This window comes from Aricia agestis, chromosome 4 (genome assembly GCF_905147365.1).
Source record: "Aricia agestis chromosome 4, ilAriAges1.1, whole genome shotgun sequence".
Lineage (NCBI taxonomy): Eukaryota > Metazoa > Arthropoda > Insecta > Lepidoptera > Lycaenidae > Aricia > Aricia agestis.
The window spans coordinates 21,117,405-21,135,623 of NC_056409.1; the positions used below are offsets into that span (position 1 = coordinate 21,117,405).

Here is an 18,219-nt window from a genome sequence, read left to right on the forward strand (position 1 = left end):
ATTGTAAGCGGCAGTATCGAAACGACACGCAAAAATTTCATAATTTGGTACTTTTTTTTATAATAACTTTTGAAATATTAACTCTACTTTCAAATAGTTTTAGCAGCATTTTTGTAAGTTAATTAGACATTGAAATGTGTAATGTTACATCAAATTTACGAAGGCGTTGTGAACCCAACTTTGAAGACATGAATTTAGTCTCTCTCAAATATTCGCCCCACTACACAATATTTATACCACAAGCGTCATTACGTCCGCGCTGGCCGGCAAAAAATATAAACAAAAACATGCCCTTGCATGTCGCGTGCGAACTCCGCCCCCTCGCCTCTGTCACCCCCGCGTCTCCTCTGGGACGATGTCGTTTTGTGGGACGTAATTAAATCACACATTAGAATTGATAAAAACTTTATTATATACAGGAATCCACATTATCGGCGTGTTATACGTAAACAAAGTATCGAATATACGCCACCGATATACGGCGCACAGTAGCGACCTCCAAAATTCGCGCGCCAAATAGCGGAACTAAGAAATACGCGGAAAAGCACTCCGGTGACAAAACAACGTCCATGCCAATATTTCACCCAGCCATTGTACTAACCTTAACACTACTTCTGGCTGAATTTGAGAGATGGTCAATCTTGCGTCCGTATACAGGATGCAACAAGTCAGTCGGACGCAATATCATCGGTAAAAACCGCCATGTAGGACGCAATATCAACTCCGGGGTGGAAATATATATATATATATATATATATATATATATTTATAATTGGAATCTCGGAATTAGCTCCAACGATTTTCATGAAATTTAGTATATAGGGGATTTCGGGGACGATAAATCGATCTAGCTAGGAATCATTTTTAGAAAATGTCATTTAATTCGTGTTTATCGAATACCGAGCAAAGCTCGGTCAAATAGCTAGTTGTACATAATATTATGTCATTATTCCTATGCATCAGGGCGTGGAACCTGAAATTCTACCCACATTCTTTAAGTCGCTTGAGGCGGGGAAACCAATGACGCTGCCTTGGACAAACTCGGTCGCCGACAGTATCGCCATGTCAAATATTGGAGTCAATGCCTTTCACACGGCGAAGGCGCTTCTGGACAAAATGGTTGGTATATAGACTGCAAATTGCAATGTAAACATGTTGTAGACAATTCGTGATATCCTTACCAAAGCACTGAACCGATTTTGCTCTAATTTGGTATGGAGATACTTTGAGTTCCAGGAAAGGCTAGGATAAATATTATTTTTATCCCGGAAACGCCTCCGTGGTCTAGTGGCATAGAGCGCGGCTCTTGACTCGGAGGTCGTGGGTTCGATTCCCGCGTTGGAAACATGTTATTTCCAAGTTTGGTTAGGACAATGCAGGCTGATCACCTGATTGTCTGACAAGCAAGATGATCCATGCGTCGGATGGGCATGTAAAAAGTCGGTCCTGCGCCTGATCTCTCGCCGGTCGTGTCGGTCTTCCGTCCCACTGGGTTATGAGAGTAAAAGAAATAGAGAGTGCTCTTGTGTACTGCGCACACACTTGGGCACTATAAAATTACTCCTGCGTAACTGGCCTGGTTTCAATGAATCCGGCCACCGTCACCGAAACCGGTGTGGGAGCTATTATTATTTTATTATTATATCCCGGAAAATGGTTCCTGCGCGATAAACAAATTTTGGCGCAACGGAGTTGCGGGCGTTATCTATAGTAATATTAAAAATTCGAAGGTGTGTATGTTTGTCTGTCACCTCTTCTCGACCAAAGCGCTCAACCGATTTTGCTCTATTTTTGTATGGAGATACTTTGAATCCCGGGAAAGATAGTATACTTTTTATTCCGAAAAATGTAAGATTCTTCGATAAAGGAATTACTGGGGAATTACTTTTTCAACTAGTTTCCGATGTTTGAATTCTGATTTGATTCTACAAAAACAGAGCTTGATAATGTCCCTTTTCAGATACTAGTGAACGAGGACTGGATCGCGCGCGCGGTGCTGCACTTCGTGGAGAAAGAACGGTTCGTGGTGGAAGGGGCCGGCGCAAGCCCCCTCGCCGCCATCATGGCCAAACAAGTGCCGGAGTTGAAGCAAAAAACGTTGGTTTGAATAGTTTTATTAGCCTTCTCATATTCTTGTCCCCTTGCCATTATTTTAATTGACAACGAATTGTTTCTTAAACATTGGCCGTGATTACTAGTGCGGCTCGGCGTCAGGCGTGGGTATTGCCTTGACTCGCTCGCAGTTGAGTCGACCTTATTTGTGTCACGGCTTATTGTTTTTTGTTTTTTTCTTTTATTATCGACGCAGATTTACTACATCGATAACGTTATATTTTACTTAACAATTGAGAAATGAGATACTACCTAAACAAAGATACACTACGTACAAGACGTATCCTACGACGTTTTCCTTTACGCGGTACGCCTAACGATTTCCATTAAAGTTAAGGGAATTTTATTTAGTTTTTTTTTATTTAATTATATCTTTAGCGTGGTGTGCATCACGAGCGGTGGCAACATAGACGCGGTGCTGCTGGGCCGCTGCCTGGACCGGGGCCGCGCCGCCGAAGGTCGACTGGTTAAGTTCAAAGTAAGTGGTAGTGCAAGATATTTAATGAATGATTTATATTTTTATGTATATCTTCGGATCGGACGTAGTGCGAAAGCGTTCTAAGCCTTTGAACAGCTTGTTCCGCTTTCGTTGGCATGCTACTAATATCCGTACTAAAATCTAAATGCGAAAGTGTGTCAGTCTGTCTGTTACCTCTTCACGCCCAAACCGCTGAACCGATTTTGCTGTACGAAGATACTTTGAGTCCCGGGAAAGGATATAGGATACTTTTGATCCCGAAAAAATGTACGGTTCCCGAGCGATAAACGAGTTTCATCTCATAAATTATTGTCCCTGTGGTCTACCGTCTAGACTCTAGCACATCCGTAAGGTGCAACTTCAAGCAACTTATGTCCATGACCTAAGGCTGTTTACACACACGCCGCGGCGGCGGCGGCGGCGAAAAATGCTGCCACTGCTATGTGCAGGTTGGAATACCGGACTCGTCGGTGGGCTACGAGGGGCTGCTGCGGCTGTTGGCGGACAACAACTTCAACATGTACAGGCTGTTCCCCGACCGCGCCTGGGTCGAGGACGAAATGTACAGCGTGGAGGTAAACGAACCTCCCGTCGTATTGAAAACATTTTGTTAAGTACGTCATAAACGATCAATTTTGTTGTGCAATATCACACTTTATATTTTATTGAACAGTTTATTTGACAATAAGTATGAAAGGCGCGCAATGTTCAATATCAATGTGTGTTTACAATACGTGATATTGCACAATAAAATTGATCGTCTAGGGACCCCGTTTATAAATCGTGAAAATTAACGATATTTTCCTTTATAATCAGCGTTGTCAGACGTCCCGATTTTGGCGGGACGTCCCGATTTTTTCACAAAATTAAATGTCCCGCGCGGGACAGGCTAAGTCCCGCTTTTCGGGGAAAGCCCGAAAGTACGTGCAGTGAGCTGAGAAAGAAAGGTGCGTAATGAAGATAGGAGTGTGGGAGGTAGAAGGGTGGATTTTCTTTGGCTACTTTTAATTAGCTATCTATTGTCACGTAAACGTTATTTTAACGCAAATAAAAAGATAAAAATTCAAAAAACTTTTGATTTTATACCTTTTTTTACTTTGTCCCGCTTTTGACTGAAGAATCCCGCTTTTTCATTCAAAAAGTTGGAAAGTCCCGACTTGGCACAAAAAAAATATGGCAACGCTGTTTATAATTTATATTATTAGTATACAGACATTAGGCAGGCCGTGTTTTGCTTATTTAACATGTCAGACAGAAATAAATTAATGCTACTTAAGTTTGGTATCCCAATTTTAACCTTTTTAAGGTGAAAGTTGTATGCGAAACGACCGGGCTGGACCATGCTATTGAGCTGAAGAGGACAATCGAAAAGGCGTATCCCAATACTGCACTCTTTGAAGCGGAACCCTACGATGTGAACAAGACCTGTCCATGTTATTACAACAAACCATCAAAATCTAAGAGCGGTGTCATCTCGATCTGATCCTTAGAATAATGAAAGAATTTCAATCTGACAGAAAATAAGCCATTGCACATTTAAAATTTTAAAAGCTCTGTCTAATATTACAAACCACTAGCTATACTGTTATACAAAGTAATAAATAAAAAATGTATATATATCACTACAATTCTATAGCTGGTATTCTTTATCTAATTAAATAAATTAACTTATTTTTATTATTGGATGGATAAATAGTTCTTGCTTCATATGTGCCCAACACCTCAAATTTTATAAGCCAAATCAAAGAGTAGTGAATCAAATAATTAAACTTATTATGATTTAAATTAATGACTTTTTTTTATTTAAAAGTCAAAGCTTTTGCATGCAAAATCATAATATACTTAAACAGGATTATACTTCATTATTCTTAAAACAAAATCATACAATATTTATAAGTATATACACATCAACACATCTTACAATTAAAGCCTTCATATTTGTATCTGTTTTGCTCATTGTGTTGTTTAAGAATAAATTTTGTCCATGAAGGTGGCCATCCTTACGTCCCTCTTGCTCAGTCCGTTGACGTCATGTGATGCCAGCGTTACCTATAGTTATAATTTTTTTTTTAATTAAAAATGTTCAATACAGATTTGTAATTGGAAGAAACATACAATTTTAAATTATTTCATTTCGAATTACTCTAAAAAATATATTTTATCTCCTATATTTTATTTTGCTTAAAATATATTTTTGATAAGAGTAACAATGTTTTTAAACAAATTAAGCATGTGATAAGTAAATATTTCATCAGGCAGGGTCAGACACATTTTAAAGGTCACACTGGTGTGTTCTTATTCATTGGAAATCCCCGTGTCAGAAACATTAATGCCATTACATTTCCTTAGGTAAAATTAAGACATTTAAACTAGAGAAAACTGTACCTGGACTCTGTTGTAAACATTAAACCATTCCGGGTGGTGATCCATTTTTTCAGCCAATAGAGCTACTCTAGTCATGAAACTGAAAGCTTCATTGAAGTCCTTAAATTTGAATTCCTTTTCAATAGCGTCCCTGTTTTCTTGTACTTTCCATCCTGACTGCAGCAAGGGTTGAAGCAAGTTCTTGCGGTCGTCGTCGCTCAACTTATCCGCCTAAAACGGAATTACTATTTTTACATTCTTTTAAAACCATTCAGAACACGATAATCAACACGCAACAGGTAGTCAGCCGTGCGATATGGTCTGACTACAAAGTTACAAACGTACAAATCAAAAAAACCTAACTAATTGCACGAGCTATTAACATTTTTAAATTACGCACCATTTTTCCTTTTTTGGTAGAAAATAAACGAACACTTGCTAATCCGACGACTCCCTCAAAACGACTGGCGGTTACGGCATTGATCGGAGAAGGCTTGCGAGTTATAACTTTGGTGTGAGATTGTTTCGTTATCAAACAACCTAAACTACGTAGAGTACGCCATCGAAACATTATCTATATGTATTCCAATTTCTTAAAAACTTTAAAATTTCTATATTTAAAATAATTTTGCGAACTTTGAGCAAATTCCTGAAAAATAATTTCAAAGTAAATTCCAATTTAAATTTGTAATTGTAGACTGTGGCCTGCACATTACACATATTTGACAAATGACAGCATTTTTTTTGAGGCCGGCACAGGGTAACTCAATGGTCCTACCGGAGCCCGGGCCCCGGGGCCCGGACTCCGAAGTCCGGAGTCCGGAGGGCACTGGCGCAGGGCGCCACTGGGTCATGACTCATGACTTATGAGTTATGAGTCATTGGGTGACTGGAGAGTGGAGTCTGGACTGTAAAAAAGTTTTCTGCACAGATTACTAGTATAATTTGGTTTTCTGAAAGTGATCTGCGGATTTGCGGAAATGCTGCACACACAGAGCTTCATAACGTTATCGAATATCCGAAAAATATCGTTACGTACCGGTATTTTCATAATGGTAGCCAGATAACTATGAAGGTATAATACTATTGGAGGGAGCCTTATATTTTGACAGTTGATAATGTTACTCTTTCTTACTAACGATGCAGTAAGTTGAGTGAATGAGAAAGCTCATAACCGTGTATAAACGTCAAAAGCCTGTAATGTTATGTTCGACTGAGTAGAACATAACAAAGGAGTCGGTCTGCATATTTCATGTTTTAAAAGTGCTAATAAAAGTGTTTAGTGAACGTTAAATGCAATATCTTGTTGGGTTTTGTGGTTCCGCTAAATAATAAACCATATTAATAACACCAATTTAATTTAGTTTAATAATTAGAATACCATAAAAATAAGAATATACTTACTTGAATAATAATTATTAAAATTATAATTTTGTAATTGTTTTGCAAACGCCCGAACAAGGCATAAGTTGTATATTTCGTCAATGTATGTTGATTTATATATGTACTTGGTTGCAAATAAAAATTTGAAATTTAAAAAAAAAAAGGAATGCCTCAAACACGTGGATTTAACATAACATACCTACGTACAATGATATTCTATGTTACTAACGTAACTTTTATTAACGTTTATTAACGTAATTTTAGAAACTCATTGCCTACGTAAGTTTTCAACAACGTTTTTTGGGCTTATCAATCGGTATTTTTTGTAAGTTAAAAAGAAAATTTATAAGTTTAATAATCGCAAAATAATAATAATTAAAATTAATTTTCATGCTGTTTATGCCATTAGTGATAAAAATGTCACATCAAGTAATAATTTGGCTACAAATATGGCATAGATTTTTACGTGTGCTTTAGGGATGCACCTTGCTTGAAGTATAAATTTATATCGATAAAAATATTGTCATGGACTAAATGTTTTTTTTTCAAGATTTGAAAATGCTTCAAAATAGACGACGAACAGAAATATTTAGACGCAAGTTTCATGCAAGTTTTTAATCCTTACTCCCTTATGAAGGCATCACAATATCGGGATTATCAATTCAAACGTAAGTTTGAAACAATGATTTTATTGACATAAAAAGTTCTAAAGGAGAGTAAAATGATCAACAGCTCTTACACCTTCCCCCTGTAAGTACTCAAATCGTTACTTGGATTTACTTTTTGAAATTTTATCCTGGCACTACCCTTTTTTAATAAATACCATATAACATACCTGGGTTCCGCTTGGGGCTTGATGGGTTAAGTATGGAAAACTTATGTAAAGCATATTGCCCCATATACAATATTATAATATGTATATATTTTATAGTATTAAGTTCATTTAATGTCACTAAACCAACTATTTTTTTTAGGTTTTTGGAATGCTTCTAAAGAAAAGTTCAATATGATGGTGATGACGGAGAGACCTATAATGAAGATAATATTATTTTTAAGTTTAGATTATAACCGAGTAATCTGGTGGTGAGGAGGGATGGTTTAAGTGAGGAAAATCCCCCTTATCACTACCACCCTCAGGAGACCCCCCCCCCCCCCCCCCCCCCGTTGAGGAGACTGTTGTCAACAGTTTTCAGTATAATTCTCGAGGGTTAGCTAAAGTTTATATTTTTATAATATGGGTTTAAGTATTCAATACTCGTATGTACTCGCAGTCATTAATTGTGGATCAACCCACATTTTTTAAGTTATGGATGCCATTTTAAATGATCTAAAGAACATGAATGCATTCATATCGCAATACGTAATTTTTTGTAGCATGATACACAAATGCAGTCATTAAACAGAGTCCAATAATTATAAAGCAGACAACCTTCCCCGTAATCCATATTTAAAAATTGCTAATTTCATATTTTTTCATTTAAATCTTGACATGTCCAAATTTTGTAATGTGCAAAAAATGGAATAAATACTTTTTGAATATTGATAGTAATAAACAAATTATTTTTAGGTTAAAGAAATGCTCCTAGAGAAGAGGTCAATGTGATGATGATGACAATTGGGAACCTATATAGAAGTTAATATTATATTTACTTCAAAAGCTGCGACTAAGAACATATTCAATAAAACCTTATCTTTGAATATTTCTTATTTTCATTTAATTTATAATTTTTAATATGTGTGTACTGTGTAATATTATACAATGTGTCCTAACACCGGTGTCCGATCATTACATGTTATGATGTATGGCATATTTTATTGACTGAAAGATCAAAGATCGGACACTGGTATTGGGACAGTGGACACATTATATTTATTATTATGTGTATAATAAATCTATAACGTGATAAAAATCTATAACATAAAATTATGTGTCTGTAGGCTAAAGTCTAATTTTATATTTTTATCGATATACGCCCATCCCTACACGCACACTATGGCAATTGCACACAAGCATAAAATGGCCACGCGCTGGCGAGCTAAGAATCCATCTACTTATATCCTTAATCTATGCAGATAACGGTATTTTTTTTATCGATATCTAGTAACATAACCAAAAAATATCGTTATAAAAATATCGGTAAATATAACGATATTTTCTGGTATCAGCCGCGGCCGCGGCATTATGAGAAGAAAAAAAAACACAATTTATGACAGGTCGTTTGACACGAGTTTGACATTGATCGTCGAATGCATTGACATAAACTTGACATAATTCATAAACAGAGGTCGAATTGTCATTTGTCAAAGTTTTCAAAGCTCTTGAAAGTTTAATAATTTTTGTAAAATACAAAATATGTACCGTACCTACCGTACTTACATAATTTTAATTAAAAGATTTTATTAATTATTTCAGTGAATGTTTAATTTTTTTTATTTGAGTTTTAAATATAAGCGTTGTTTAGGCATTATCTATTGTATTAATGATTTATAGTTTAGTCTATATTATAATAGAAGAAAATGTTAAAAAGATTACTACCTCCTAATTTATTCGAAACGTTCGAACGAGCTGGTATTTGCACTTCAAAAGAAATTATTCTGCTTTCATTATGGGATATTAAAAAGCTTACTAAGTTGCATGATGATGATATTCAATTGGCAAAAAGTTTAGTGGCTAAGGGTCTTTGCCCTGAGACAAACAATACACCATCATTTGAAGAATTTAACAAAATATCTACAAGCTGCTTGAATATAGATAAATTACTTAGAGGGGGTCTAAGAAGAGGTACAATATCTGAATTATATGGAGAAAGTGGTTCCGGTAAAACTCAAATTGCTATACAAACAGCCGTACAATGCTCAGCCAATGGCTGCGTGTACATATGCACAGAAGATTTGTTTCCTATAAAGAGATTTGATCAAATAAATAAACACATCAATGGCACTAATTCGGACAGAAGTGATAAAATATTTGTTGAACATTTAACAGAAATTCATGAATTACTAACTTGTTTAAGAGTTAGGCTGCCACAACTTCTCAATACTAAAAAAATATCACTGATAGTACTAGACTCTATTGCAGCACCATTTCGATGTGAAAACAGTTGCTACATTCAAAGGGCTGAAGAACTAAAAGAAGTAGCTATGCTTCTTTTAAAAAGTGCTCAACAATTTAACTTGGCTGTGATTTGCATAAATCAAGTAACAGGCTCAATAGATAGTGGCAATAATATACCCTCGTTGGGCCTGGCCTGGTCGAACATGGTTTCATACAGATTTCTTATAAAAAGAACAGAAGCTAAGGCAAAGCATTCTACACCTCATGAAATCTTTGTAAGACAATTTCAAGTAGTTCATGCTCCAGATTTACCCGATATTCTAACAGAATTTATTGTAACTTCAAATGGTGTTGAAAACATTTGAAAATTCTTTTGAGTTAATCAAAAAAGCAGAACGTCTATAATTCGGTAGCATGTATAAAAGGAAAAAAAATTGACAATTACACAAGTGACAGCTGCCAAATTTGACGTAACAGAAAGATGAAGAAGCAATATTTTCCCATGAAAAATATTTAAATTTTTTAAATTTTATTAGGTTTATTTTAAACTCAGACAGCAAATCTATCTAATTTTCTGATTCAATATTTTATGTTTTTCTCAATAGAGTAGTTGAGTATAAACTTGTGTATTTATAATAAAACTAAAATTATTGTTAATTATATATTCTCATAAAGCTCCCTGCACTTGGAGATGTAGGTTATTTACAAATATACAATAATGAATGTATATTATAATTTGTATTTTAGATATACCAGCAAACTTCTGAAGCCTGTAAGTTTACCAAAACAACTTTTATTATAATATTTGCTAGTTGTCATGACAATAATAAAGAATTTTACAGCATTGTAGGAAAGTAAGTTTATGCAAAGTCTTCAACTCCAACATTAGATACAGAACAAAAGCCGACATGGAGATAAAATGCAGGGAAAACCCAATAGTTATGAAGCTAGATAGTCCAGAATTTCATAGCATATTTAGCCAGGAGGTAAAAGACCTAAAGAAGCTATTTGATGCATACAAATATGAAATAAGAATTGCTGGTGGAGCTGTGAGGTAAATGATGTTCAATTGTATTTCTATTACTATTTTTTTATTTATTAAGTACTCAAATTTGTGACAAAAAATTTAATTTTAAGAGACCTGCTACTAGGAAAACAGGCAAAAGATTTGGATTTCGCCACTACGGCCACACCACAACAAATGAAGGACATGTTCACAGCTGAAAACATCAGGATGATCAACATGAGTGGTGAAAAACATGGAACCATTACAGCCCGGTTGAACGACAAGGAAAACTTTGAGGTTACCACTTTGAGAGTGGATGTAGTCACCGATGGAAGACACGCTGAAGTGGAGTTCACCAAGGACTGGAAGCTCGATGCAAACCGGAGAGATCTCACTATAAATTCTATGTATTTGGGTAAGTTGTCAATTGAGCTAATAGAAAAGTAGATTAGATTGAACATAAACATTCAAAATTCTTACAGAATCACTATAATTTAGTAATAAATTTATACATTACTGATTTGCAGGTTTCGATGGATCTGTATATGACTACTTCTATGGATATGATGACCTGTTAAAGAAGAGAATTGCATTTGTCGGAGATCCAGACGTGAGGATAAAGGAGGACTACCTAAGGATAATGAGATACTTCAGATTTTATGGCAGAATTTCAGAAAAAGCAGACAATCACGATGATAGCACCATACAATGTATTAAAAACAATGCCAAGGGTCTCCAGAATGTCTCGGGTGAAAGGATTTGGGTGGAATTAAAGAAAACACTACAAGGAAACTTTGCTGGTGAACTTCTTAAGCTTATAATGGACCTGGGTACAGGGAAATTCATAGGTATGCTTTAATTTAATACAAATATAATACAAGATGTTAGTGTAAATACCGTTATCTTTGAAACCATAAAATAAGCCCGTCAAAATGAACAACTTTTTCTATGAGAACAATGCTGGGAATTTTAAAAAATCCGTCTTCATACTCACACAAATTGCTGATCCGGGTATCCATATGGGTATGAACTATGAAGACGGCATTTTTTTTTAGTTCCCAGGATTGTTCTCATAGAAAAAGTTGTTCATGTTGACGGGCTCATTTGATGGTTTCAAGGATAACGGTGTTTACACTAACACGCTGTATATTATATTTAATATTTTAGTCAATGAGTTTTTAAACTTATCTCAAATATAATATTATTATTTATGTTTGTGACAGGGATTCCAAATCCTAACCTAGAGGAACTTTGCCGATTGATGAAAAGAAGTGGCCACTTGAATTTGCACCCCATGACCTACCTGGCCTCTCTTATGCATGACATTGATGATGTCACAATACTACACGGTAGACTTAAATTTTCTGCCTACGAAAGAGATATGACGTATTTCCTTGTTGAGCATAGAGATATCAAAGCTGGATCCAGACCATTACAGTAAGTTGAAGGTTCATTAGTTTTAAATTATTTTTAAATGTTTTAATTATGAATTTTTTTTTAGCAACATTTAATAATAATATTAGAAGAAACTAAAATAATATTATGGCCTATTCCTGTGCACATTACATGGCCAACACTGGACAACAAGTCAGGTAGGATAATTAAATTGTTCTTGTTTTTCTGCTTTTAGGCCCTATGAAAAATTTGTATTGACCTCAAAAATAAAGCAGAAAGACATGATAGATTATGTATGTGAACTTTTAAAATACAAGGGTGAAGAAGTCCTGCTAGAAGAATTTAAGAAGTGGGAGATACCAAAGTTTCCCATCAATGGCAAAATTCTTAAGGAAAATGGAGTCCCACCGGGTACAATGTATGGGCCTATTATAAATAAACTGAAGAACCTATGGATTGAAAACCAGTACAAGCAGTCTGCCGACGACTTAGTTAAATTCATACCATCTATTATAGAGGAAAATAAAAAGAAATAATATAATCAGTATTTTATTTGAAACTACATCTTTGTCTATAAATATTAAATAGTTTAAACAATAATAATATTATGTATACAAAATATTTTATTTAAACAGGAATAAATATAGTGTAAACTCTATAAAACGACACTGAAGGGACCGTGCATTTTATGACGTTATATGGAGTTGTTAAATGCAGAGAAGAAAAATCAATACTTTTTCGTCATTATACATTGATTTTCTTTTACTAACCATATTTACAGTTCGAAACTTTATGTATAACTGAGAATATTATGATAACGAATAAATATTAATAATAATCATAGCTGGGCATTAACTCGTTAATCCGTTAATCGTTAATTAACGAAGTTCACATTTTGATTAACGGATTAACTTTTAAGTTAACTTTTAAAAATATTAACGGACTGGTTAACTTCCGTTAATATGCAGAAGTCCGTTAATCGTTAATCCAATGCCTACTATTTACCGCACGGCACCGCGGCGCGGCGCGGACGAAAAAAAAACAATACTAGATATACATTTTCAGGCGCATGCGAGTGAGAAGAGATTTGTTTCGTTTTATCATTTCATTACTCAGCACCGGTGCTTATAGAGAGAGTGATTTGTTTATTGTTATTACAAATCATTTGCATGTTGATTAAGAAGAGTGCAGTATAATTTAGTTACCTAACTAAATTATACTGCACTCTTCTTTATCAACATGCAAATGATTTATAATAACAAAATACTTCTATAATAATTATTGTATTCTAATTTCTACCTAGAATAAAATAATTATAGAAGTATTTTGTTTTGTCCCTAACCTGTTAACTTCAAGTCAGTAACTGGCAGGAGGTAGCGCAGGACAGGGCTCAATGGCGGAAGCTCATTTCGGAGGCCAAGATTCACTTTGGGTCGCTGAGCCAGCGGAGTTAGTTAGTTAGTTGTTAACTTCCAAAACCTTAAACCAACAGGTTTTGTATGTACACTAACGCAATGATATAAGTTACAACAAGGCCATATTACACATATTAACGGATTAACGATTAACGTTAACTTGCGTTAATTCGTCCGCAATGTAACGCTTTAACGTTTAACGAAGCTAACACTTTTTTTAACGGATTAACGATTAACGAAGTTAACTATTTGATTAACGGTGCCCAGCTATGATAATAATCCATGACTCCTTATTATTAGTAATTAGGGACTAGGGTCTAAAACAGCATACACGTGCAAATCAATCTCAATTTGTAAACAAAAGGACTAATTTCTTAGAAAGTTCTGTATGCATGATGCCGAAAGTCGAGTTTATTGCGGTCTAGGATAACAATGCGACAAAAAAACGTACACAGCTGCGCAGTTTTTACTAATTTTAGTAATTTAAATGGTACTTTTTATTGTTCAATTGTTGTAATGTTGACGTTATTGAGAGTGGGTGTGATGCTATGTAGAGTGTACCATTGTATAGTAGGCAAGCTAAACCAACCAAAGTCAATAATTGATTTCGACGCTTTAGAGAGTTTGTCGTTAAATAGAGTGACGTTACATGGAGTTTACACTGTATATTATGTATATCTCAAAACTATTGCTACAACATTGTAGTAGTATTTGTTAATGTATAAGCATTTACGAAGGTGTATACAAATCATAACTATTGCAACCATCATCATCATCTCTGTGCTCCATGAAGCAGACTTTGCAGAACAGATATTTGCAGCCTCTACACCGCATTTTAGCATCCTCATTGCAAAGTTCACAGAATGGCAACTCCTTGACGGTGAAATCCTCATCTTCCTTCTCAGCTAGTGCTTCCGATTTAAGCTATAAATATTTAAAAAATAACATCATAAATTATAAGTACTTACTTAAACTTTTTTTACAATTACACGGGTAACTAAGCAAAGGATAATAACTACTTGATGGAGAATATTTACTGTCCACTAACTACAACAACTAAAGGCTTATTTTATTTTTATTTTTTTATTTTATAACTACAACCACATCAGTCATGTCAAAAAATTGCATTGCTTACTTTTTTATAAATGTATAAATTTTAATAATAATAATACCTTTTCAATTATTTTCTTAGCATAAGCTTCGTCATCTTCCAAGTCTGAATCTTCTTTAGCTGTTGGAGTTGGTTCCTGCTGTGTGCCAGATGTTGAGGCTCCTTTTAGTTTCTGCAGCCTAAACTCTATGTCAGTTATGACCCCATCAAACTCTTCAGTATACTTGGAGTCTATATTTGCCTGTTCTGAGTATCGCTTGAGAAGATCATCTATTTGTTCCTGTTCTGTCCTTTTATCTGTTGTTAGAACAACAGGCTGAAATTATCATTATCTAAACTATCCATACTAATATTATAAAACGGCCGTGGTCACGAGGGGACAGTCCCCTCGTGACCACGGCCGTTGCAACACGGCCGAAACGTCGAGAAAAAGTATGTACTCGTAGTAGCATTACTACTTAAATAAGTTGCGTTAAGTCCCGATTAAAAAGTTTAATTATAATGCAACGCGAAAGTTTAAAAAATAATATTATAAATGCGAGAATGTATCTGTCATCAAAATCATAAAAATGTTATATTTAATGTATGAAACTTTTAATAGATAAAAATCATCATAATGTTGAATTGCAACCATGTTTTTTACCTTGCTCTGAAGAGCAGTCACAGGAAGTCCCTTAATGTTGGCGAGTCTTTCTTGTAACTCGCTATCAGATACTACAGGTACATCACCTTTTAGTTTTTGTAATCTACTTTCAATATCACCAACAGTTACTGTTGAGGTTGGAATTGGAGGTTTTGCTTTTAATTTTTGAAGTCTTTCCAGTATTTGTTGGTCTTGAGGGTCTAAGCTTTTATCTTTAGTGTTAAAATCTGAATCTAAGGCACCGACTCTCCTAAAAAGTTTATTAAAACTTGAAAACCATTTACACATATTATAAATTTCTAGAGAAAACAAAAACTTACTTATAGTATGCATCTGGTGGGGTTACTGTACTTGTCTCGCCTTCTTCCGCCTTTCTTTTGCATTTAACACAAACCTGAAAGTATTAAGCTCTCGTCATGATGTTGAATACTTACACATTATTACTTGCTAGAATTTTTTTGATTTAAGTACCTATTTCTTACCTTTGCTTCTGAATTTATTTTCTTTAGAAAAATCTTGTAACTTAAACATTTAGAACAATAGCTGAAGCCACAACCTGGACATCCTTTCTTTAATTAAAAAAAACAGAAAATTATCATGAGTATTTGACAATACAATAATAATATGAATTTTTTGCTAATTTATCGTCGCTTATCATCTTTTACCTCTTGCCGTAAAATAGAGAAAGACTTAGCACACGTATTACAAGACATTATATATTTTAAAAGCTTTGCATAAAAATTGTTTTATTTTTATTTTCAAAAAAATTGCAAAATAATCTTAAATTTAAAAATAATTGTTCACTGAATAAATGTAAACCATATGTAAACAGAAAACTGACATTGACAAATGACAATTTTTTTTATGGCATGCACTTAGTACATTGCCAATGACGAACGGGAAAAACAATGTAAAAAATTAAATTATTACGAAAAACGAGGAATTTGGAAAAAGGAATTCAGGACAGGATCAAGAAAAAATATATATTTACAAAAGAATACTTATAATTAAATATAGAAATATCAAATCTCAATATTATTATGTAATATAAAATCAGCTAATATTTGATATATATTATATTTTCTAGAATATAATAAACAAATAACTGAAGTAGGAAAAGGAATTTTATTCTTTAACAATGAATCAAGGCAATGGGAACGGTTGTAAAGAGGACAAGAAAAGAATATATGGTTGACATCCCCAACCTCAGCACCACAGGCACACGAGGGATTGTTAATTATAATAAGTCTAGCAAGATGGTCTGGTGAGCAAGTGTGGCCAAGTCTTAATCGTGATATGATACTACTACATTTTCTATTGAAATTCATACTATAAAACCATGGTTTTGATACAATTTCGGATTGAATACTATAGAAATGTGCTCCTTTTTGTTTATGACTTTAATCAAATGACGATTTCCATGACGTCTCTAAATTAATTTTGGGTAAAGTTAATAAATCAGGGTAGTAGATTTTGTATGGATTTAAGTCACCACACGTTAGTGCATCATTGGCAAGAGAATCCGCTCTAACGTTTCCTTCTATTCCACAATGACTAGGGATCCAAGCAAATGAAACTGAAGTACCTTTCTTGGTAACATCTGTTAATAACTGTCTTATATCGAATATAACAGGATGTTGTTGTTTAATTTTAAATGGATTCTTGTTAAGGCGGGGATTAATCTCAATCAAAAACGATAAACTTGCACACAACCAAAGACCAAGCATATTCGCATCGCAATAAGATTCATTTTAGCTTAGCATAAAACTGTAGGTTCACGGGCGGATCTTCTCTATTTTTTATGTTTTTTTTTAAATCTCTTTGGAAATAAATATTAAGAAACAAAATTGTTCGGTTAAAGAATTTTTAATATAGATTTGCTAACAATTTATTCAAATAAAATGTACAATTATCCCAGTTAATACTTATATTTCGATGAAATAGAGTTTTTTCGGAGGTAAGTTTGTAAATTAATTACAGCCAAAGTATTACGTTTTATAAAAATGTTTATGGTTTAAGGTATTTTGAATATTGTGCTTTATATCTCATATTTTTTAACGCTTCGTTATTATATTGGAACTAGGTAAACCGGGAGTCACGGAATAACAAATTGGGGTTTATCCTCGCCTTAAGAGCTTGAATAGAACTTAGAGAGTCTGTAAAAATTATAGATTTTTTAAGTTTGGCTAATATAATATATTCTAAAGCTTTTAAGATCCCTAAGCATTCTCCAGAGAATACGGTACATTCGGGAGGGAGTTTAATTTTTTGGACAATATTGTACTGGGAATGGAATACACCTACACCAACATGGCCATTAACATTACTTTTAGAAGCATCTGTAAAGATATAATGATGATCTTTAAATTGAGTATTAATTAAGTATATCATTAAATATTTCATTGGCCCTCAAAGAGTTCTTCTCTATATTAATGGTCAGAATATTTGGAGCGGACACAAGAGCCCCATAAGAAGAAGAAAAAATCGGTAATTTAGAAGAAGAATGAATAGATGCAGTAAGAGATTTAAATTTAAAATAGCTCACAATTAAACACGGGCTTTGTTTATTTAACCAGTATGAATTTTCGGAAATATGATAGGAAAGCGTTTGAAGCTTCGCAATAATAATATGATCATAAAGCTGAAGGCATCGAAAGAGATATTTGTCGGATAAATATTGACGGCGTAAATGTAAAGGAGGATCATAACATTTAACCTGTAAAGCGTAGATTGGACTAGATTTCATTGCTCCACATATAATAATTCTGAGGCATTTACTTTTATTTTGTCTAAAGATTTAAATCCTGATACACGCCCAGGCTCCAAAAGGAAAGAGCCATATTCTAATATGCTGCGAATCAAAGCATTATAAACTAATTTTAGATAAAATGGATGGGTACCCCACCATACGCCTGCTAGACATCTGATAATATTTACATTTTTTTCGCATCTATTTACAACATAATCACAATGAGGAATTCCGGAAAGCTTTTCATCCAGGATGACACCTAAAAATTTATGATGGTTTTTTTGTGGAATGATCATGTTATCAAAAAATACTTTAACTTGAGGAGTTACGCGCATTCGACTAAAAAGAACTATGGAGCTTTTAGTTGGGGATAAATCTAGGCCGTGGTTGTCCAACCAACGCTTAAAAAAATGGAAGGCTCTTGTTAGCTTAGCGGAAGCATCATCAACATTATTCCCTACAACATATAAGGTCAGATCATCCGCATACTGCGAAACTTCAATATCCA

General features: G+C 34.3%; 4 protein-coding genes across 8 annotated transcripts in view; 2 read left to right on the forward strand and 2 right to left on the reverse strand.

Moving 5' to 3' along the window:
• LOC121726253 (L-threonine ammonia-lyase-like) overlaps positions 1-4,368 on the forward strand; it is a 21,252-nt gene extending 16,884 nt beyond the window's left edge. For 2 of the 3 annotated variants that reach the window (XM_042113522.1, XM_042113524.1), the window contains exons 6-10: positions 964-1,119; positions 1,961-2,097; positions 2,491-2,590; positions 3,040-3,165; positions 3,897-4,366. In XM_042113522.1, the coding sequence (XP_041969456.1) occupies positions 964-1,119; positions 1,961-2,097; positions 2,491-2,590; positions 3,040-3,165; positions 3,897-4,073 (696 nt within the window). In that variant the 3' untranslated portion in view covers positions 4,074-4,366. Of the gene's footprint in view, positions 1-963; positions 1,120-1,960; positions 2,098-2,490; positions 2,591-3,039; positions 3,166-3,896 lie in introns of all 3 variants that reach the window. The other variant, XM_042113523.1, reaches the window with a different exon arrangement.
• LOC121726251 (CCA tRNA nucleotidyltransferase 1, mitochondrial) overlaps positions 1-12,331 on the forward strand; it is a 16,090-nt gene extending 3,759 nt beyond the window's left edge. The window contains exons 1-6 of one of the 3 annotated variants that reach the window (XM_042113519.1): positions 10,037-10,164; positions 10,235-10,446; positions 10,530-10,813; positions 10,926-11,246; positions 11,622-11,835; positions 12,029-12,331. In XM_042113519.1, coding sequence (XP_041969453.1) covers positions 10,111-10,164; positions 10,235-10,446; positions 10,530-10,813; positions 10,926-11,246; positions 11,622-11,835; positions 12,029-12,329 — 1,386 coding nt within the window. In that variant the 5' untranslated portion in view covers positions 10,037-10,110 and the 3' untranslated portion in view covers positions 12,330-12,331. Of the gene's footprint in view, positions 1-10,036; positions 10,165-10,234; positions 10,447-10,529; positions 10,814-10,925; positions 11,247-11,621; positions 11,836-12,028 lie in introns of those variants that run through there. The other 2 variants (XM_042113521.1, XM_042113520.1) reach the window with 2 other exon arrangements.
• LOC121726268 (pterin-4-alpha-carbinolamine dehydratase) lies at positions 4,408-5,795 on the reverse strand. Its single transcript, XM_042113543.1, has 3 exons — positions 5,355-5,795; positions 4,976-5,185; positions 4,408-4,639 (listed from the first exon to the last, which is right to left on the reverse strand). The coding sequence occupies exons 1-3, from the start codon at positions 5,523-5,525 to the stop codon at positions 4,556-4,558; spliced, it is 465 nt and encodes a 154-aa protein (XP_041969477.1). The 5' UTR covers positions 5,526-5,795; the 3' UTR covers positions 4,408-4,555.
• Positions 12,332-13,906: 1,575 nt separating the features above from the next.
• On the reverse strand, positions 13,907-15,738 carry LOC121726261 (abscission/NoCut checkpoint regulator). The gene is made up of 6 exons (XM_042113536.1): positions 15,628-15,738; positions 15,445-15,531; positions 15,283-15,356; positions 14,963-15,212; positions 14,381-14,635; positions 13,907-14,132 (listed from the first exon to the last, which is right to left on the reverse strand). Exons 1-6 carry the CDS (start codon positions 15,673-15,675, stop codon positions 13,938-13,940), a joined length of 909 nt encoding a protein of 302 aa, XP_041969470.1. The 5' UTR covers positions 15,676-15,738; the 3' UTR covers positions 13,907-13,937.
• Between the last annotated feature and the right edge of the window lie 2,481 nt (positions 15,739-18,219).

Excerpts from the sequence above, each read along its gene's own strand:
- LOC121726268 (XM_042113543.1), bottom strand. The coding sequence starts at position 5,525 with ATGTTTCGATGGCGTACTCTACGTAGTTTAGGTTGTTTGATAACGAAA. Across the intron at positions 5,186-5,354 it reads CTACCAAAAAAGGAAAAATG|GCGGATAAGTTGAGCGACGA; the intron begins GTGCGTAATTTA and ends ATTCCGTTTTAG. Across the intron at positions 4,640-4,975 it reads ATGTTTACAACAGAGTCCAG|GTAACGCTGGCATCACATGA; the intron begins GTACAGTTTTCT and ends TTATAACTATAG.
- LOC121726261 (XM_042113536.1), bottom strand. The coding sequence starts at position 15,675 with ATGTCTTGTAATACGTGTGCTAAGTCTTTCTCTATTTTACGGCAAGAG. Across the intron at positions 15,357-15,444 it reads AAATAAATTCAGAAGCAAAG|GTTTGTGTTAAATGCAAAAG; the intron begins GTAAGAAATAGG and ends TAATACTTTCAG. Across the intron at positions 14,133-14,380 it reads CTAAGAAAATAATTGAAAAG|CTTAAATCGGAAGCACTAGC; the intron begins GTATTATTATTA and ends AAATATTTATAG.